This window comes from Mytilus trossulus, chromosome 13 (assembly GCF_036588685.1).
Source record: "Mytilus trossulus isolate FHL-02 chromosome 13, PNRI_Mtr1.1.1.hap1, whole genome shotgun sequence".
Taxonomy (NCBI): domain Eukaryota; kingdom Metazoa; phylum Mollusca; class Bivalvia; order Mytilida; family Mytilidae; genus Mytilus; species Mytilus trossulus.
The window spans coordinates 30,197,685-30,220,890 of NC_086385.1; the positions used below are offsets into that span (position 1 = coordinate 30,197,685).

A 23,206-nucleotide genomic window follows, 5' to 3' on the forward strand; every position below is an offset into this window, starting at 1 on the left:
CAAGAAGCTACGAATTTCAAACAATATTGCAATAACTTCAGTAGTAATTTTGAACACGGTGTTGCAAGTTGAAGTCTTAAAATTAGATATGTTCTATTCCAGGGCATATTTTCTTTTAAGATAACTATAATTTACAATTTGTCCTGTTGTTTTATAAAAGGGGGAAACATTGCAACAAAGAGGAGGCCAGGTTTTCTGGTAAAAAATCAAATTGAATCAATATACAGAAATTCCAATATTATATAACCTTAAGCTTTCGCTTTAACCTAATTCCTAATAGTTCGTTCTCCATTTCAAACTCCCAGATCTGACACTGAAGAACAACTTAATAGGATTAGGGCGACAATAGTTTTAAAACTGAGTTACTATCTGCATTCATATGGCTAAATTGTTGTCTTTTTCGGGATATTCACATCGAATTTAGATGTTATAGACTACATCCAAGCTGCTAGCATTTCAAGCTTTTGCTTTCTATAATGTTTGATACGATAACTTGTAATAATGATTTTTTTTAAATGTATAGATTAAATAAACATACATATAACACAATTCTGAAGAAATCGAAGAACAATTACACTTTTGTTTATATTTTGTTAAAATCTAGCAACATAGAAAAAATATTACAGGTACAAATTATAGGTGTTTGTAGTAAACTGTTTTAAAGTAATTATTCATACATTTGATAAACACTCAAGCTTACAGCACATTAGAAAATTTATTTATAAAAAATACAATAAAACTATAAAATTAACATTTTTATAGTCAATTTTTAAAAGATATATTCGTTAAACTCATTATATCGAAATGAAATTGCATATACTACACAATTGTATAAAACTTATAAAATAAAAAGTTTACTAAATGGAGGAAAAAAGAGATAACCTATATTGTCAATGAAATAATTGAAACACTATACCAGGTAAAAACAAATAAAAAATATAAAAACAATAAAATTGACATTATGAAATTATATAACAATGAAATAAACATAATATACTATTCCCACAGGTAGAGATAATATTTTAATATTTCTAATTTTCTATTTCACGTTCTAGTACTTTTCAAATTATTTTCGTATCATTTAATCATCTTATAAATCATATAACCACCCCCTTTTTTAGCTGTATCATACTATTTATCATTTAAATCTATCCTAGTTATACGGTATTTTATAGTACATAAAACGTCGCCTTTAGAGGTTTTAGACGTTGATATCAATAGTTTTGTTCTAATTGTATGTTTTTCTTTGGTCAATTTCTAAATCAATGTGTTATAAAAGAACCATGACGGAAGCAATAGATTCACACCCCTTTTCTTCACCTGATTTGAATGAGAACAAAAGGGTGGGAGGTAGTCTATGTTACTCATCCGTGTGAAAGATTATCATATAGTGACAAAACACCAGTGAACACACGTACTTAGCGAATGATCCATAATCAAACAGCAATATCTAAACGATAAGCTCCGGAGACTAGGTCGGAATATTTAAATAATTTCCGGATTTCAAACTGTATCAATCGGATCAAATTTGGTTACAAACTGTCAATCTTGTTCTAGATAACACGAGATAGTGAAATAGTTTTAGCGAGTTTTACTTTAACGTTGATACTTAAAAACTGCCCTTCTGTAAGGAAGTACAAAAATTAAAGTGAATTTTATTCATAAGAAATAAGTAAGTATTAAACTTAGTTTTAGTGTTTTTAAACGTTTTTATTTACTCTTTTTTAACATGAATAATGATTTACTTGATATATTTGATACAGTTTTAAAAAAACACTATTACGCATGTAAATATGAGAATGCGTAAAAGAGTTATTTCTTCATTGATGAAATTATAAAAATTAACCGCTAAATGTTAATATTATAGAATTTAATTTTATTGTTTAAAGATCAATTTTTATGTATATTTAACGATACTTATAGAAACATTTTCACAAATTTTGATAAAATTTAACGAGATAATCAAATACAAAAATTTAGACTCGTTTTTCTATTAAATTCTTTTTGAAATGTTTTAGCTATTTGTGTCTTTATTATGCATATGTAGATATTAGATAAGTATTTGATACATATCATGAAACAAATTTACATGCACGAGGGCTATTAAACTGAAATTATTACAATCTTCAAACGTCGACATATTTTTTCGCTCTAAATATGTTTTATAGCAGTGAGGGTTGCTCGTTAGCATAGAGTGCAAATATATAACGTTAGGAATGATGAAGCAGTGCTTAATTAATTACACGTGAATATCAGAGGCATTTTATTTCGTTTTTCATCAGAGTATATTAATTAAATGTAGATTTTCATAACTGTATATTAATCAAGCATAGTAATTAGTACCTGCATATCAGACCTACACAAAGCTTTCATGACTTTGTGAGTCAATCCTCAGAGTCAATCAAATACTTAAGATTCTGTTTTACTGTGGAAAAAACCAAGGTTCATCCTTGTTTTGGGGGTGTTCAAACGAAAGGGGCCTTGCATCTATATAATGGTGATCAAAACGATTTTTAATGTACATATGCACTCTTATATCCCTTAAAATCATTAAATGAAAAGATAAAATAAAGGTCGTTTTGAGGAACTAGTGTCTCATTATGATAAAGGAATGGCTAGTTTTTTATTGGTCAAATTGTTTTCCGATCAAAATGTCGATTTTAATAGTATATATAAACATTGTTAGGATATTGTATTCTATACTTTAACGATCATCTTATATTTTGTAGAAACTAAACGAACAAATATAAATGTTACTGTGAATCTAAAAAGTGCATTGAAAAACAGATAATGGAAAATTCAATGGAAACACAACAAGACGCTGGTTTTATGAATGACAGTGAAATCGACAGTTGTAAAACGTGTAATTATAAAAGGAGAAAGTGTTGTAAAATATGGAACTTCCGTTTAACAAGACACAATGTTAGAACATATTACTCTAATTATTCAACGACGATCAACACAATCCTGTTTATATTTATATTTTGTTTATCTCATGTGAGGTAAGTACGTTTACATATTAATTTTGTAATTTTCTCTCAAATGTTTGATGGACGTCGTGTTAAGGGTTTGAGGGTGCACGTACCTCTTAGTGTTTATACATCCAACATTCATGTAATATTAAGATATGATGTTTCGTTTGTTAGTCTGGTTTGATATCGTGTGAATGCATCTTTAGTTGTGACGACTTTATTGCTCTTTCTGGCAACTGTTATATACCTCTATTTGGTATTTCTGGTTACCGGAAATGAAGGACATAATTTAGACTGTTTATTGTATTTTACGGAACTGTTTACTTTTTATTTTTGTCATCGGCGAACAGTAAGTGTCGTCTGCCATACATGTGTTTGTTAAATGTCAGTAAAATAAAATTTGGATAACGAAAAGTGTGACTTCAATCCCATGGTCCCCCAGACAACAAAAAGGATTGAGGCCCACGACGCAACTCCCAATTCTTTGTCAATTCTAAGCTTTGATGAAACCATGTTGGAAAAACGTATTTACATGTACCAATAACATTTGCTACATCAACAGTTCCACCTTGGAAACTAATCTCCCTTCATAAAAAAAACCAACGAAGAATTCTACAGCAACACCTCTACCACTGAAACTGTAAAATCATCACCACCACTAAACAACAATTATACAAAAACAACTACAAAACAAAAAAAAACAACAACAAAAACAACAACACAAACAACAATTTCTAGTAGAACTATTTTTGTTACTTCTTACATTAAATATATATTGTCTAAGATCTACTTATCTATTTTTTTCCATTTCAACCAATAATAACGTACTAGTATTTCTCTATACAACCAACCCCACCACTAGTAGATTCTTCCATATACAACCAACCCCACCACTAGTAGATTCTTCCATTTCTTAAGACTACTTCTACATTTAACAATTACTACTAATAGAGTCAAACCTTTATATAAAGGTCATCATTTGGGCAAGAGAACACTGTCCTTTTAAGAAAGTTGACCTTTGAATTGAGGTTAAAAAGCATATGCAATACTATAATGGGACAAAAAGAGGTTGACGTCTAGCGACAGCTTTTAGTTGACCTTTATCGCAGGTTTGACCTTTCTAGCAGGTTTGACCATTATAGCAGTTTTGACCTTAACCTTTCTAGCATGTTTGACCTTAACCATTATAGCAGGTTTGACTGTAAAGCTTTTATTCTATTTTTGATTAAAAGTTCTTACATTAAGATACACACTCACAACCATTTATGCTCAAATATTAGAGCATCAAAGATTATTAAATCATGCAGCTGTTCGTAGCTATTTCTGTGTTAGTTGCGTTTTCAGTTGTTGTCAGTTTAGAAGGACTGGACGATGACCTATAGTTGGTAACTTCGATGTCATATGGTTTCTAGTGGAGACTTGTCTCATTAGCAGTCATATCACATCATTTTAAGAACATGGGCTTTGCTCATTATTGAAGGCCGTACGGTGACCTATAGTTGTTAATGTCTGTGTCATTTTGGTCTTTTGTGGATAGTTATCTCATTGGCAATCATACCACATCTTCTTTTTATACTGTTGAACGCAAGATTTGAAAAATTCCTTCATGATAACGTTTTTGAAATATTTGATAATTGCGTTCGCTTTTCCATTTTCTTACGTTTTAGAAAATAGGTCCATGTTCTGATAAACATTTAGCTATAAATAGAGCAAATGCTAAGCAAATTATTACGCAATGAGCTGAAATGAAATATGATGATTTCATCATGATCAAGCATAATATAACGATTTTGAAATTTTGTTTCACTTTAAATTAAATCAACTTTTATAATGTAAAATTAATTAGTGAAATGAAAATTTAATAAAGTTGTGAAATGACCATGATTTGTCAGATATATTATAGGAAACGTTATGATATGACATTAATTTTTATAACATAATTGATTTTACCCACCTGCAGATGTATATTTACTTATTCGACCCGAAAGTCTTTAAACTCTTTTGTTTTTTATGTACATTTCATGTTAATGTTTGTTAAAGATTGTAACTGCCAGCCTGATGTGTTCTTGTCCTATTTTATTTAAGAATGTATGTTTCTAATTTTATAACATTTCTCAAAACAAATTGATATTATTGCTCTAATGAGTATCGTTTAAAACGATTTATAAAAAGTTTATGTTTCTAAATTTATATTTATACAATTAAAAGAGTTAATAGGCTCACTTTTTTTCGACGGTATATTACACCTGAAATGTATTTTTATAATATAAGTGATACTTTGCTATCTTTTTCAATTGATACATTCGACACTTAATGTAATTGAATAATATTGCTTGCTTTCAAATGATAATTCAAATACTAGTATAATATCGGCAAAATAATTTAAATAGATTTTAAATATATATACACTTCTACTCAGCACAACCATGTTAAATTTGCAAATATGAGGACAAACTTGTGACCTTCCTCGTCAGTAGAATTTGTACAGTGAAACCTGTTTAAACCGAACCTCTTCGAGAACTAAGGTTTTGTTCGGTTTTGGTGGATGTTCGGTGTTATTAGGCATACAATTTGATAAGACCGTGATTTAGAAAATGTTTGGTTTATACAGGCTTTCGGTTTAGGCAGGATTCGGTTTAGCCAGGTTTCACTGTAGTACATGTTATATTAGATATGCAGATGGGATTGATTGCAAATTAGATAAATATCAGTTGTAAAGGATTGTAAGATACAGGCACAGAAATAATTGTTTTGATACTTGCGTCTTTAAGTATATCTATCGAAAAAAATGGATAATTAAAAATAAGGTTTTAATGATTCGAAAAAAAGAGTATAAAGCTTGAACTCATATTCATCAGGGGGCTTGAACTATGAGGCTTTTTGTGACGCAAATTTGAAAATTTGGCATCGATGGCAATATGGGACAACAGAAGGTTACCGATATAATACGAGTAAAAATGTCTTACTCCATTAATCGCACCCGTCATATAGTACACTTAGATTAGTATAGATTATACTCAGTATTTTTAAGCGAGCTGTGTTGAAGACCCATTGTTGGCCTTCGGCTGGTTTTTTACTCTTTGGCCGGGTTATTGTCTCTTTGACACATTTTCAATTTCAATTTTCAATTTAATAAGTGATTTCAAATAGAAACAACAAAATAAAAGTGAAGAGAGATTAGCGTTAAAGAATGTTATAAAATAAACTTTTATATCTGCATTCCGTCTTTGAATGTTTACCCTTATCTTAATATGTCTGCATTTTTAATTTGAAAATATGCACAACAAGAATGATAAAGTGAACTTCTTCATAGAAGATACTACAAAGAACGCGAAGATTATCATAAGTGTCAAGTTTCCCGACCTTCAAAAAGAATAAAAAGTTTCATCAAAGTGCAAAGGCATTAGACGACTGGGAAATACGTTATGCTTTTAGTAATTAAGTAATCTTTAACAACTGAAACAGTTTTTGCAGTCTACTGGAAACTATGTCTGTAACTGGAACCAGTAGTATCATTAGAGCAAGGCCATGATAGTTTTTCATTTGTTTTGCGTAAAGACAAATTTTCGAACCATACGAGCCAGTCAGAGGAAGAAAAACTTACATGTTAAAAAAATATGCCGTTCTAGTTTTGTGTGTTTATCTATAATTTTGCCTAGATAGATATAGGAAGATATGGTGTGCCAATGAGACAACTTTGCATCCAGATAACAATTTAAAAAAAAGTAAACCATTATAGGTTAATATACGGACTTCAACACGGAGCCTTGGAATTGTTATTTAGCTTCAATGTAGCCTCTCGTCAGTTTATCATTTTATAAGATTTAGTGAAGTAGAAGTAGTATAAGGAGGGGTGGAACTTCTAAAAGTGATAAGCGAAAAAACGGAAAGAAAAAGTGTGTTATAGTCTAAAAGTTAGTAAGTGCATCCTTTCGTTTACATATTTTATTTCGACAAAGAACGGGATTGGGGATGACCTCAGCCCCCTTTCTGTCATACGGCTCTTACGAGACTGTGATTAAGAATATCCATATGCTTACAGTAAAACAAATCTCATAAAAATCCTCATTTCTTGATTTTCTTAAATATTTTGTATTGATTTTTCCGCAATTTAAAAAAAAAATCCAGTAAGTTCTCAGGAAACAACCGTTACGAAAAAACGTCTTTGGCCTAAATCTATTTAAAATGCAAAGGTCTTCAAAGTTATAGGAGGCGACTAAAAGTGTCTATGAGATGAACATCAGCTTGAAGACGATTATCCGGTTCACGACTATCTAATGGCGCGTGTACTTTTTACGACACTATCCTTATTTTGTTGTCTCATTGAGCAAATATAATTTACACTATTGTTTAAATGAAAATTTAATTATCCTGAGTGTGTGTGTGGTAACGTAAGTACATAGCGAATTCTATTTACCAGGTCGATGTAAAAAGTGCAATACGTGTCTCAAATATCTAGTTCACGTCTTAATTTAATTTCATTACAAATTTACAAAAAAATCAAGTTACAAAAAATAGCAGTTTTTAAACATAACGATACCACAATTTTAAGTTAAGTGAAGATTTATTGTTTTCAAAACCAAAAACCATTTATAATCTGATCTGTTTTGGAAGAAGTTGAAACTTTTTTTTTTTAAATAATTGCCCATTTAAATGAATTATAGACGATTTATGAACAAAATACATGTAAACGGTTATTGTTATAGCCTTTTAACAAGAAAATACCTAAAGTGTAATTTACATTTCCGAGTACTGGTCGAATTCGAGGCTTGTAGTACACGAGTAATCTCAGAAGTTAGTGCTTCCTTACTGACCTAATAACTAATGTTCAAACTCTTTAACGTAAAGCTGAAGTTAGGAAGATTTTGTATTTAGGGTAATGTTCCTTTTCTTTGCAAAGCTCCTAAAGTATTTGTACACCCTTAGCTTTGAATATCTTTGAACTTTCGGTATAGAGGGCGAGGGACTACAGTGAAACCTGGCTGAACCGAATCCTGCCTAAACCGAAAACCTGTACAAACCAAACATTTTTTAAATCACGGTCTTATCAAATTGTATGCATTGTGAACCTTATAAAACCGAACATCGACCAAAACCGAACAAAATCTTAAGTCTCGAAGAGGTTCGGTTTAAACAGAAAACACATACCGCGAATGAAGTTTTTAAAGCTCTGTGTTTCATTGTATAAAAACTGTGTACAGTTGAAGCATGATGAAAGTTATGAAAAGATTGACAAACCTGTGCTGTCAAGTCTTCTTGTTTTGTATACAAGGACACGACAACCTATATATCTCTTTTCTTATATGTACTATACCCTCATTTCCCCGACTGTCATCTCAGACGGCATCAAGAAATGAGTTGTTAATGTTTGTGTCATTTTGGTCTTTTGTGGATAGTTGTCTCATTGGTAATCATACCACATCTTCTTTTTTATACTATATATTATAAATGTATTGTTATTTTGTTCTCGTTCTGAACATGCTTGAAACATTTACCACTGGACGTAAAGCAACTAACAATGAACCAATATGTTCTTTGATAATAAGGACACTATAATAACTAAATGTATATATATCATCGATACAGCTAGCATGTCCCCTTTCTGTATGTACCAAAGTGGTCTTTGGGTCATGGTCGTTTTTAATACTGAGGTTTGTTTCACTTTGTTTCTTCCGTTAGTTCGTTTTGAAAACACCTCTCATAATAATCTAAATTACTGCATTTAATTATATAGAAGTGTCTTCTGCTTTTACACCAGAATTTCTTAATGTATGATATCATTAATTTCTTCTGATACATTTTGCTCAATTTATTAATTGAGTTTTATCTACAGTGCTAGTTTTTATTAGCTTATTATACAAATTAATATAATTTCTGCAACTTTAGCATGCACCAACATGCATATTTCCGCATAACTGCACGAAACTACAAGTTTACTCAAAATCTTCTAATTTCTTTCCAAGTTTTAAAATTTTAAACATGTTTTACCATTTTCCACTAAATCTCACGGAATCACGGTATATTAAACAATCAGATACGGAAGTCACATGATATAGTCTCGCACATAATAGAAAAACAATTTATGGTTTACGGGTTGTGACCAGGGTCTAAGGCGAGAGAACCTTTATTACCCTGTATTACACGGTCCAAATGATTAAATACAATTTAAAAACTTTTTGTGATTTTGTCAATCAGCTTTATTTAATTTAATCAAAATACGAAAATAATGATAGAAATTCTATAGCTCTTTACGAAATGGGATACCATTAAAAGTTTCTTGGGTGATCTAAATGTTAGAACGACAAAATGAGAAAAAAAAATAACATTAAACCTAGAAAATCCCTAAAGGTGTTTGTAGATATCTTTGTAGACATTAAAAAGCCCAGTCAGTGTTTGTACATTTTTGTAAGATGTTTTTTATTATTTCTGTTATCGTGTAGGTGAAACCACAAACAAACAAACTGTAATAACAGAATTTGTTGACAATCATATAACAATTAAATGTACATGTACAAAGCGATCGAATTTCATTAAATGATCACTTAGCTTAATAAGATAATGTTTTTATACTAAACGCGTGTTTGTGAACAGAAAATGTCAATGTGTTTCTGTATGTAAACTATCAAAATAAGGAGTGGAAAATGAGATAGTAGTAGGTCAAGACATATTTTACCATTCTAAATTTGACTACAAGATTTTAAGGATTCATGGATTTAAAATAACTCAAGCTTATATGCTTCCAAAACCATCTTAAGCACGATTCTGGTCCATTTAACCTGTTCAGTCTGTTCTAAGCAAGCCTTCAAACGGTACACCAACACAACTACGAATAACAGAAGGTCACAGAATGGTCATTTTACCAAACAGTTTTAGTTTGCAACTGCAGTCGTATAAAAACAGATACATGAACAGCAGGCAGCAATCAAACGACACAAAAAACAAAGATATCTAAAAGTACCAACCGTGATTTTTAAAAATAGAATGAAACATGAATAAAATAGGCGATTCGACTTGTATAAGAAAGGTCATCGTGTCTATTTGATTTCGTAATGAAATACATGTCTGTGATATTTGCAACTGGACGATTAACACTTATTCGTCCATCATATTTCCTTTGTAAATGTTTAATCGTTTGTAGTTGCTATATATATATTTCTGTATATTTTTATTTCAGGGGTATGAGCAATGACATATTACGTTTAAATTTACCGCCAAAAGAACCGGTGATAGACCCTAATACTGTCTGTAAAAATTATCCAGACTTGTCTCCTGAACAATACAATTTATGTTCTAAATACCCGGATGTGACAGCATCTGCGATTCAGGGAATACAAGTAGCAATACACGAGTGCCAATTTCAATTGCGTTATCACCGATGGAATTGTTCTAGTTTAGAAAAGAAGAATAAAAATCCTCACGCTAGTCCATTTCTTGGAAGAGGTGAGTAGATGTTTTTATATAGTGTTATACTCTATTATTTAATAGAGTTGATTACTTATGCTGTGTGGACTCAGTGTATATGGCAGATTATGTAAACAGTTTGGCTTGACATTAGGATGCAGTACAAGTCTACTGAAAACCCAAAGCTCGGGTTATTTAACTCGAATGTCTATGTCAAGCGTCCAAGCCAAAAGGCCCCAGTTTATGTTAAATAGTAAATCACTCACTGACGATTGTTTGTTCTTCAAATTTGCTAGCGAAGAGTGATCTATGGCCATGATTCTATCTCATTTTTTCTACTTTTTTTTTAAATTTACGACAGGCGGGCGCTTTCATTATGCCAGAGATGAGTTGATATTGGTTTTCGATTCATCTAACCTAAGTAGGTTAAAAAGAAAATCTACATGTCAGTTCGTTGGACCGTTTGTTAGCTAATTGATGAATATTCACCTTTCGTCCAGTAACAAATATTTCAAACATATCAAGGGGGCATATGTGCTATCATGTAAACAACAAAATGTATTTTCAGTGGAAAAACGAACAAAAAGGGGGACACGAAAATTGATTCACGTAAATTATAAATCAAATGTATCTTGATAAATCTTGCAAGATGGTTACTGTAACAGTAAATTTCGATGGAACCATATATAATGAAGAGAACAAAACGACATTTATATAATGTTTTCAATTTGTTTACTTTTTTTTTATTATATATAAATGGACTTTGTCTCATCGGTGCCCTTTATAGCTGACTAAGCGGTATGGGCTTTGCTCAATGTTGAAGGCCGTACGGTGACCTATAGTTGTTAATGATGGTCATTTGGGTCTTTTGTGGATAGTTGTCTCCTTGGCAATCATACCACATCTTCTTTTTTATATTAGGAACACATTGATGGAAAATAATTCTAGAATAGGTATATACACGTCCTTTTGTTGGCACTCATACCACATCGTTTTATTTATATTAATTTTCAACAAAATAAAATTTGACGAGATTAGAGTATGATAAAAGATTCTTCAAGAAGTCTCCTGTTCGAATATGAAGCAATCATTTTGATACAATAAGCTAAGTTTTAATTCACGATGTTCTAAACATAAAAGCATACATCATAAATGTCAGCCTTTAATTTTCGCATACAAGTGTGAAAACATTCCCATCGCTAATTTTAAATATTTCAAATGGAAGTGTTAATTTCAACAAGTTTTATAAATCAACTTACATGTACTTGTCAAATATAAACATTTAAATATAATATCGTTACACCAAGTTTTGAAATTCAATTGATAATTCAATTATTACACATCAGTTATCGTGGTTGTGACCTTCGCCAGTTGAAGGAGGGTTCGAGCTTCATAAAACACAGCAGGTGATCAACAATTTTGAAAAAAAGGATGTAACATCTTTTCCAACTTAACGGGGATTTTTTTAGAGTGCAATGGCCATATCATCACTAGAAACATGTTCACAGCTTGAAATCAATATTTCTTTTGCACTACTAGAAATTGTCTCCTCGATAACTTGATGGCCTTTTGCTGTTTTCTGCTCTTTGCCCGGGTTGTTATCTCCTTGGCAAATTCCTTGTTTCCATTCTTAATTTTATATTGCAATTCATACCAAGGATTAAGGGTCATAAAGGGACCTATATTACAGACAACATCGCTAACCAAGTGATACGATCCACAGTGACTCCCCTCATCCAAGCCTTGGCTAGCGAAGATGTAGTATAGTTTGCTTCATGTTTCTAATTGTTGAACTCAGGACAGTGAACTGCAGTTGCTAATATGTACGTCATTTGGTTTCTGGCGAGATTGTTTCATTGACAATCATACTACATCTCATCTGCATCTTCTCATACTAAGTGTGAAAACGAACAACCGGAAATGTAAAATCTGAAAAATCAAATCGTCATTTAGTTCTTACGGCGATATTTTGTACTTTTAACAGCTAATATTTTAGAAATATGAATATGATTTAAATAAATAAATGAATAAATTACTACATAACAAGTAAATAATAAGTCTAAAGATGAATATAGATAGATATCATAGATTTAAAACAAAATCAATCTCAGACGACGTATGTTAAAGGTGCGTTCACATTTTACATTGTAAAAAAGTCAAAAGAAAGAGGGTCATCAATAACTGTACGTCAGAGATACACAGCACCATCCTGGTCGGATTAAAAAAAATAACAAATGGGCTTTGCTCATTGTTGAAGGCCGTACGGTAACCTATAGTTGTTAATGTCTGTGTCAATTTAGGCCTTTGTGGATAGTTGTCTCATTGGCAATTATACCACATCTTCTTTTTTATATGGTACATAGGAGGAGGGTAAAACTCACAAAACCTGTTTAACCCCGCCGCTGTTTTTTTTATGAGCCTCTGGCCTTTATTAGTCTTGTATTAATTTTAATATAAGTTCATTTCTAAGTTTGGAGTTTAGTATGGCCTCTATAAACATTGAATTAGTACACATTTTTGTTTCGAGGCCAACTGAAGAACGCCTTCGGTGCGGTATTTTCTCGACTGTGTTTAAGACCCATGGGTGGCCTTCGATTGTTATCACCTCTCTTGTCGAGTTGCTGTCTCTTTGACATTTCCCCCAATTTTAACCCTCCTGGGAATAATGAAAATATTAAGATATTCAACCTGACTAAGACCTTAAAAATTCTTTCTGAGAGTCGAAATTCCAAATTTCGCCGATCACTTAGTAATAATGAGTTTATTTTTTTGCTTGGGTTTTAAATGAAGCATATTCGTAGAAATGATTTGATTTTAAAATAAATTGAAATAATTGTAACTCATAAAATTCCAATAAAATGTTCATAAACATATTGCTTCTTTTAATATTTTAAATAACTTAACGCTTTATCAATAATTGAAAACTATTTTTAACGAATTCCCTGTATGATAAAGTAATAAAATTCCGGATTTTCTGAATTTCGAGAAATAATTTAATTTAATTAGCTGCGAAATACATTAGTCTGATTTTTTTTATGATGATCAGGCACAAAACGCTTTTTTCACGTACATGCATTTAATAAAATATGTAATTGCAAATAATGAACCATGACATTAAACATACCAATACAAATAAGTACATGCAGGATTGACAATGCAAAAGCTATCTTGATGAGTCTAAATGAAGAGGATTCAAGTATCTTTATTGTCACCATACGGCCTTCAACAATGAGCAAAATATGCTGCAAGAGGTCCCGTCGTGACAAATATGAACATCAAAACGGAAAATAAAAATCAAAGATCTGATTTTCGACATAACAGTAAAAGAAAAACAAATATGATATACAGTAAAAACGACATTTATTGAAATGCAGACTCCTAGCTTGGGAGAGGCACGATAATAAAAACAGAATGACTATAATATACAACATAAATATTTTTTCTACTGAATAAGTTGCTGTTTTGCAAGAGAACAACTAATTGGCACTCATATAGCGGTATACCTTTTTCGAATGTTCTAACTGGTGGATTGATTATTAATTGCTTAGCGTCCAAAAGATTTATGGATTTTAACCGATTCTTTAGTTACATGAAAACATGTGTAAACGAACCTTTACAAAACATGCCATATACACCCTTCACTTGTTGCAGACTGACTTATACCATCTCCTTTAAGACAGACTTAGTTTTCTCAATTGAATTGATTTATGCATGTTTAATTTTCATTTTGGGGCTTTTTATAGCTGTCTGTACGGTTTGAGTTTTCCCCGCTTTTCAAGGCCGTACGATTGCCTTTTATTGCTTACGTCCACTTTATTTAAACTTTGGAGGATACGTCATAGTTGGTCTTAATACTAGTTTTCTCAATTGAATATATTATAATTTTCATTTCGGTGACTTTTAAAGACAACTATACAATTAGGAGATAACTGTATTGTATTTTAAGCTTGGCCTTCGTAAAACGTAGGTTTTACTGTCGCAAATTGAGTTTACCTAGCGACGCGGAGCGGAGATAGGTAAACGGATATTTGCGACAGTAAAATCAAGTTTTACGAAGGCCAAGCTTAAAATACAATACAGTTATCTCCATTCTAATGCCACATATTAAATTAAATTTCATTTAAAAAATATTTTGGCTTAAAAATGCCATAAATGAAAAAGTCCGCGAAACTGTTGCATCGTCTTTAGCATCTAAACAATGTGACGTCATATGTATACTCTGGATGTCAAACATGAATACTAAACGTATTTTTACTTTTCGTACGCTTCAGAATGGTTTCAATATAGACAAATAGAAGATTTTGAGGCTAAACATGTGACAATCTTGTTTATTTTTTGAGAAAATATATACCCCAAAAAAATCGAAATTCAAAATGGTGGCTTTCTTAGTTACGGACTGGTAGAACGTGGAATCTAACCCCTCAAAATATTTGTCAACGTCCAATGAAAATTATCGTGACAAACTAATTGCATTAGAATATGGGGTTTTCTCATTGTCGAAGGCCGTACGGTTGCCTATATTTGCTTTCATCCACTTTCTTTGAACTTTGGTGGATAGATGTCTCATCGTCAATCTTACCACATCTCCTTATTTTCATATTGTATGTAGACACTGAATGAATTTTTAAGGTCGCAGCAGATATTTTCTTTAACCATTGCAAATATGTCGTTTGTTTGATTTTTAGTCTCATTAACATACGGGCTCTTATCTCTTTTGATGTAAATATTGACAAACACAACAGGGGTAAAAATATAGTACAAAATGTCATTTAAGTTTAAAATATAAATTTGTAGGTATGTTTAAGGTCATATGAATACAAAGTCGTGTATTTATAGAAATTGGATGAGTACTTGTACAGATGTAGAAAAACGACATTAGATAAAAATGTCCCAGGAATTATAATTGGGGTTTCGAATTTGCATTTTTCTTCCATTTAATTAAATACGAAAGAAAATCAGGGAACATTAACTTCTCTAGTTGAAATGGACACCCGATGTCTTTTTCACTTACATTGGTTTTCGATCAAGATTTGGGGGATGTTAAGGGTTATCCTGCTAGCAATTAGCTAAATGCCAAATAATTAATACAACCTGACCTTAACAGAGTAAGATATAAAGGGTAGAAGAAGGCACATTTCACTATAATTACGTCATACATTTTACAAATATGTAAGAAAAATTTGAAATGACCTCTTCCGAACCTCTTCAGATCACTTGTTAAATGATTAGCTTGTTAATAGGGTTGAAGTTTAACAAAACCATTTGGGTATCAACTTAGCATGAAAGATAGTTAAATATATGTTTACCTTCAACTAAATTCTGATACCTGTCGAGATGCCTTTGATCTTTTGTCGATACAGGTAACAAAACTTAAAATCAATTAAATCAAGAACCGCAACTATGCAAGAGATATTTTGAATGAAATTGTACGAATGATTAAATGAACAATTTACGCTTTAAACATCTATTTTTAGGTCTTTCCACTTTTCCGTGGAAAGACCTATTGAATTTGTTCTGATTATTATTATTATTATTTTTTTTTTTTTTTTTCTTCCGCCTAATTTTTTTGCTTGCGTATTATTCATGTTTCAAAAGATGTCGCTTAGATATTTGGAATATGGTATCGTATAGTTTATACGCTTTAAAAATTTACAACTGCATAACAAAATACTTTACGTTGTAAGAGTTATCTCCCCAAACACTGTTTTTCTTGTGGCCACTACTCCTTCGCAACCGTTCAAGATTACGACAAATTTATTTTACCAAATTGCTCGTTACATCTTCAGGATTAGGATATTCATTTGGACCGAAGCTTTACGGAGACTCCATATGAGAGTTATTCCCCCTTTTCCATTTAATTAAGTGATATGCATTTCTAAATGGTAAACCATAAGTGATAAAGACATAGGGTCTTTAGATTTGAGGTCCTTGGTCCAAAATGATAAAAATGAGGTCAAGGTCAAAGGTCAAGGTCATATTCTAAATTTTTTATTTTGGCTTATTTTCATTTATTTTCAAATATCTTATGACATATCGACAAATAATTTTTCATAAATTGTTAGTTGGGACATGTCCTTACTTGTATATTTTGGTTGATAGGGTGCGCAGACAATAAATGGGAGATTTTGACAATCTTACATTTAGAATCACGCGTAAAGTGATATTACTAATAAACCAAACATATTAAAGACCTAGGGTCTTTTGATTTGAGGTCCTTGGTTTGTGAACTTGAAATTGAGGTCAAGGTCATAGGTTAATATGACGTTCTAGATTTTGACCTTTGCTTTAAATTCATATAAATACATCATAAAGCCATAGGAACTAACATTTTCAACTGATTTTTTCATATTTCAATATCAAAATAGATCTTTACTTGTGGAAAGACCTACAATTGTTCTCTGAACAATTGGTTTTTAATTGTTATTTACTTTCTTCTTTCTATTCAATTACATTTCTATTACTTGTTTTATTTAATTTACACCATGACATAGGTACGTCGTGTAAAGTTTTTTTTTTAATTATTGGTTAATGTTTAAACTAATAATTCACACGTGTGTTATACATACAAATTGTTGAAATTGAGACGTTAGTATTTGTTACAAAGAAACTAATGATTCATTTGAGAAAATAAGGATACAATTAGAAATAAATTAACTGAGAATAACCGCCCACTTTTGGTTATACCTATGGGTACTTGAGTAAACTTTGATTCATGACAAACGATTTTTAGGGAAAAACAGAAAACCGCACTGTGGTTTTGCGTCCTAACACTTTTTTGCGTAGTAAATTTTCATATAATTAAAAAGCTAATACGTTTGATTGTGGGCTTTTCGTTTAACATGTTTAAAGAAGTTATAATGTTGTTTTTTATTCTTAAATTTAAAACCATCATTTTAGCTGTGGTTTGATAGATAATTTGATCTCTATGTTGATAATACTAAAATATATTATATAACGGTATAAAAATTGAAAATAAAAGTACATAGTTTCTCGGTGTAAAATAACTACATGTATTATCAATAAAAACATCTAGTATATATTGATCCTTGTTTAACTACAATCGAATTATATTGAGAAACGCAACAATTTACTTGCAATGGTAAAATGGTTATTTTTTTCTTTCCATGATTATGTATGTACTTACATGTATTTGCTACAATTGTTGGACGATAGAGAAATTATGTCTCTTTTCAAAGTTAAAAAAACAATACCTTTATTTTTTCATTAAAAAAATCATAAACAACTTAAGATACTATAATATTAAAGTACAGTTACATCTGGACCTAGGTATGGTTAGATTGGCGAGACTTGCGAGACTGCCTATTTTTAAAAAAAATCTAATTTGTTCTTGCATCGTATCATTTATTCTCAAGAAATCTTGTCCACATGAACATGTACAAAAACTGGCTTTATGGATTTTCCAGGTCTACTTTTGTGTAGACGAATTTACAAAATCATTTCGTAGTTTGTATTCGTCAATGTGAAAAATATTAAAACTTTTACAAACGTAAAGTTACAATTCTGATTCATGTATTGAATGAATGAAAATCAAATAAACAATAGAAAATCAATTGATGAAATATTTGGTCTCCACATGTCTTCCCATATCAATGAACTGTATTCATTTAGAGACAATTTACGAGCCGTTCAGTGATTACGATCATCGTTTCTGCGGGACTACATATTGGATTACTTCCGTTTGTGGTCGTCATTTTCGCATCATCGTTATCAATATTGGCTCATATTCTAATAAAGCTTTGATCTACGACGCAGAAAGTTACAAAATTATCTAGGGTTTGTTTGACGAAAATTTAGAGTTATCATTTAGACAGATCGTGGAATTTAAACTTGACCTTGGTAACCGAAGATGACCTTTTATTCAAATAATTTTCATCCTTCATTAGAAACGAACTTTGGGAAGAGATGCACCTAATAAGATAATGAGATTTGTCATTAGGATTAAGCGACGACCATAATAAATTTTAGACTCCATTTATAGTTTTTTATAACTTATGTGGCCCTTTAACATGTTAATTGAAATTGAACTATCTGTTTACATGTATAAATTTAAAGTAACTTAAAATCAAAACTGTATAAGACATCGAACGAAAACACCAACTCTTGTATTTTCTGGACAAATTTGAAATTAAATCCATAGTATTTTATAACGTATGTGGCCCTTTAACATGTTAATTGAATTTGAACTATATATCAGTTTAGAAGACTATTAAACTTGTATAGAGAAAAATATAAAATACCAACTATATGCAATACATTATAAATTATCTACAAGAAAATGATAAAAAAATAAAATTTCAACTTAATCATAAAAATTATTTTAAAAAATTCGAATCACATCACTTTTATTACAAATGACAAAAAGCTTCTTTAAAAGAAAGCAATACGTGTAATTGAAACCGCTAAAACGTCAAACGTAGTCGTAAGGACCAATTCTGTCGTTTTGCCTCATAAGCTAGTAACAGTTAACTCACGGAAAAATGTGTCCAGTAACACTTTACAAAAAGTTTGACAAAACTATAGTTGTTAATGTCTGTGTCATTTTGGTTTTTTGTGGATAGTCGTCTCATTGGCAATTATACCACATCTTCTTTTTTATATCTTCCAAACTGGTACAAATTCTGATACAGAAGACGAAGGTGTGCGCTTGCTATTTTTATTATTGATCTTAATAATGTTTTTGAGGTTTCTCATACTTAAACACAAGACTTCATCATTGCTGTTGAATTTCATTTGGATACAGCAGACGACAGGTATCTTACAATTTTTCGCCACAAAAAGCCAAAATGCCATTAGATATAATTTAACTATTTTGAAGAATTTCACATTGATAACCTTGTCGAGTGAAACATACGTATATGGAAGTTTTTGTCCTATACTTTAATGAGGTCTTTTAAAAAACATGTCCCCTATTAATTAATTCATTTTTTGTAGGATATAGAGAGACAGCTTTTGCGTATGCAGTATCAGCAGCAGGAGTTGTTCACCAAGTGGCAGTAGCCTGCAGTTTGGGTAAATTAAAATCATGCGGATGTGACGTCAGTCAGCAGGGTAAAATGAAAAATAAATGGGAGTGGGGAGGATGCAGTCATAATATAGCCTTTGGAGAAGATTATTCGAGAAAGTTTTTAGATTCTAAAGAAAGAAAAGCGAAAGATATTCATGCAAAAATTAATATCCATAATAACAGAGCTGGAAGACTGGTAAGTAAAAATGTAGAAGAAAAACATCCGAATTACTTTTGAAGTAATTTTGATTGATTTATAAGTTGATTTTTGTTTGCTCAACGTCCAGCAGCAAATAGTTCATGCATATGTAGGACGAAGAAATTTTGCAACAAATCCAGTATATACGATCTACAAAGTAGTTATATTGAAATTGATGGCGAAATGTTCGAGGGCCATTGGAAAAGATGGTTTGTTGGCTATGAAGACCTCTTGCCTTCTTACAGATCCTACAAACGCCCTGGAGTTGTTGTGTACAATGACTCTATAGTATGTAAATATCGCATCTCTCTCCCTATATGGTATGTGAAACACGCATCAATTCTAACGGCATCGGTATTCATGTATCTAATTATTATGCAAAGCCCTCCGGCTTATATGGTCTAGGATTATTACTGCCATACGAGAGAAAGGACAAATTCGTACCCTGAAACTGGCAAAAAACACCCTATGCAACCCGCTAAGAAATAAAGTGTTAAAATCATTTTCAAATTAGTATACTATTCAAGAGAAATCTCATACAGAAATCTACCACTAAATGCTCTGAGGTTTAAAATACTTTGAAAGTGTTGATCATACAAGCCGTACCAGACTATTATTGTTTGTTAATTTTGAAATTTTGTCAGAATCAACATGCCTCTTGGTTCTATCATTCATCCATTATTGACGGAAATGATAATTTCCCAACTGCGGCCTTCGACCAGAACTACATTTAAATCAGGATTTCAAATGTTTATATAGAACCCAACAGCAGGCGTTCCGCAACAAACAACACTTAAATATGAAATTTCCAATTTTATATTAATTTCATACTTTATTCTTCTCTTTCGTTCAGTTAATAAATATCAATTTTAATATTTTAGGCTGTAATCAGAAATGTTCGACGAAAATGTAAATGCCACGGGATGTCCGGAAGTTGTGAAATGCAGACATGTTGGAAATCAACACCGGATTTCCGGGATGTAGGAGATAGATTAATAAAGAAGTATGAATCCGCGAGAAAGGTAAAGGTAAAAACATTTTTATAAAAAATTACGTTACTGACCAGTACGTGAAATGCTCAAAATTTTAACTGCACATTGTTAAATATGAATTAAAGAAATGCTTGCGTTAAGATTTTTTTTTACTAAACCTTAGTTTACTGGTCACTTTAAAAATTATAAAGACTTCATGGTACATCCCTCCCCCAAAACAACAAGAAAGGGGAGACAACACCATTAAAAAAAATACATAACATAGACAAACAAAACAAAAATAGGTCGATATAGTTTGCCCTAGAAAGATACACGGTTATTGCTCACTCTTCTAGGTTAGTTTTCAGCTGATCCTCACTATTGGGTTTCTCGTGTAAAAAAGGTATAATGAAGAATGAGTCTACACTTTTCTGTATTTCGAGTTTCTTGAGACAATCTGATGCGATTAAAAGAGTCAATCAAAATTTGAACTGCCCAGTGAAAGAATATCAGTGGTATTAAGAATTTTTACTTTATCCTTTAATGTAGACACATATCAAGTAATTCATTACCAAAGTATTTCAATCAACACTAGAAAGAATGATTTTAAAAACCACCGTAGAAAATGGTTATGAATGAATGCATTCTTAATTATTTTAATTACTTATAAACGAGACCTAGCTGACGTCATATCATACGTTGATGCTTCCTTTCTGTCTCTTTTTCTAATTACAGTTCGATTATAAGCTATAGTAGGTCTTTAGGTACACAAGTGTGAAGAATTTATTGTGCTTTGATTTTAATGTGTTTTTCATTTTTTTTTTCAGGTAAATATTTTGAATAAAGCCAAAACAAAATTCAGAAGAATTCGACGCCGAACGAAGAAATCCGATTTGATGTTTTATGAACGATCTCCAAATTACTGTGATCCAAATCCGTTAGTAGATTCACCTGGGACATCCGGGCGATTCTGTAATAAAACAAGTTCCGGTGTGGATAATTGTGAGACTCTCTGTTGTGGACGGGGTTATAATACGTTAAGAGTGAAACGTTCCGAACGATGTGATTGCAAATTTCATTGGTGTTGCTACGTTGTATGCCAAACATGTACTTATAATGAATGGGTCACAGTTTGTAAATAAATTATGTCATAATCTAAACATGTGTATACCAGTGTCCATATTAGTGGTCAGTTGTTTTTCTATGATGTCAAAAGCATATTTTAGAATTCAGGTGCTAACAATGACTGAGTCTGTTTGGGCTTGAAATATTCATATGAAAGTTTTTCTGAACAAACCATTTCACTATTTAGCAATAATTTGTGACTAAAATTCACATACATGAAATACATGTAAGTATAGAAATGCTTATGGATGTAAATTAAAATGACCAGTTGGATGCCGGATTAATGCCGATCAGATTTACGGCATTTACGGAAGTAAGCGATACGGACGTTTAATGAGATTCAAAATTTAATGAAAGTGTGTGTGTAAATGTTGAAAAGGACAACCATTGTTGAAAGAAAAAAACACTCTTTTTTTAGTCTGTTGCTTTCATAAACAATTGATTAATTTATAATATACAAGGACAGAAGATTTTGAATAAATTCAAAATTAAAACGGGAACAGAACTGATCAGAAACCCGTAGTCAGCCAAAAAATGATTAAGGTTGTTACTTAATCAGACGATGTGAATCTCTTGACGCACCTGTTAGGTGTTAATTATATTTTAAATAGTCGTTACATTCCAAGATTGAATGAAAGATAGATAAAACATGAATAGTCTGAATTTGTATTTTGTACATTAAATATTTCATAATTTAAAAATTATCTGATATGTAAAATAAAAAAAGAATGTAAAAAATGTTTCATTTGTTAATATGTTTGTGTTTTCTTAAATGCAAGTTTGCCTTCCCGATATCTAAAATAAGAACCCTGCTGAAATGCGGTTTTTATAGTTATCAAGATTGGTTATAGTGATTATTGAACCATTCAAAAGATGATGAATTGGCTTTGAACGTCTGAAAGCAGAAAATATTTTATGAATATCATGGAGAGAGCATGTTAATGTACTGTAGTGACTATGAACCTTGCTTGGTACTATGCCGATATGTCGAGCTGTATTTCAGCGTGCTAGTTGAGCGGAATTGTAAAGTTCCCAAGATACATGTAACACTCAAAGGAAGACAATTAAGACACCCTCTGCATACACACGAATCTGACACGAATCCTTACTAATTTGTTTTATTCTTATAGTCAATTATACAATCATGTAATACAAAAAATTATGATAAAAGAGATGATTTTTCATTTCCTATTGTTAATTAGCCATTTTTAGATGGTGACGTTCCCTTGTCACCATCTTATGGTGTTTATATATCTCAACTTGTACGATTCGCTCGTGTATGTAACAACGTATTAGATTTTAGCGAGAGAAATTTATGTATTACTGAAAAATTATTACACCAGGGTTTTCGATATCACAAACTGGTCAAAACATTTACTAAATTTTATCACCGGTATATAAGGAAATAATTCGTAAATATAACTCAACATGCAGACATCTTATACGTTCAGGTATTTCACATCCAAAATTTTATGGAAATATTCTTTATAAAGCACAAAAATGACAGTATTCT

General features: G+C 31.3%; 1 protein-coding gene across 2 annotated transcripts; it reads left to right on the plus strand.

Annotated features, from left to right (window-relative positions):
- The first annotated feature begins 1,365 nt into the window (after positions 1-1,365).
- LOC134694908 (protein Wnt-10b-like) lies at positions 1,366-22,362 on the plus strand. Of its 2 annotated transcripts, none has more exons than XM_063556015.1 (6): positions 1,366-1,672; positions 2,730-3,002; positions 10,147-10,412; positions 19,326-19,594; positions 20,479-20,619; positions 21,396-22,362. In XM_063556015.1, exons 2-6 carry the CDS (start codon positions 2,791-2,793, stop codon positions 21,708-21,710), a joined length of 1,203 nt encoding a protein of 400 aa, XP_063412085.1. In that variant the 5' UTR covers positions 1,366-1,672; positions 2,730-2,790; the 3' UTR covers positions 21,711-22,362. The 2 variants fall into 2 exon arrangements, with proteins under 2 accessions (XP_063412085.1, XP_063412084.1); XM_063556014.1 differs by having other exon boundaries at positions 1,367-1,672; positions 20,479-20,625.
- The last annotated feature ends 844 nt before the right edge of the window (positions 22,363-23,206 follow it).

Bases quoted from the DNA above. Each gene is read 5' to 3' on its own strand.
- LOC134694908 (XM_063556014.1), top strand. From the start codon at position 2,791: ATGGAAAATTCAATGGAAACACAACAAGACGCTGGTTTTATGAATGAC. The intron at 10,413-19,325 runs GTGAGTAGATGT...CATTTTTTGTAG, and splicing joins TAGTCCATTTCTTGGAAGAG to GATATAGAGAGACAGCTTTT. The intron at 20,626-21,395 runs GTAAAAACATTT...TTTTTTTTTCAG, and splicing joins AATCCGCGAGAAAGGTAAAG to GTAAATATTTTGAATAAAGC.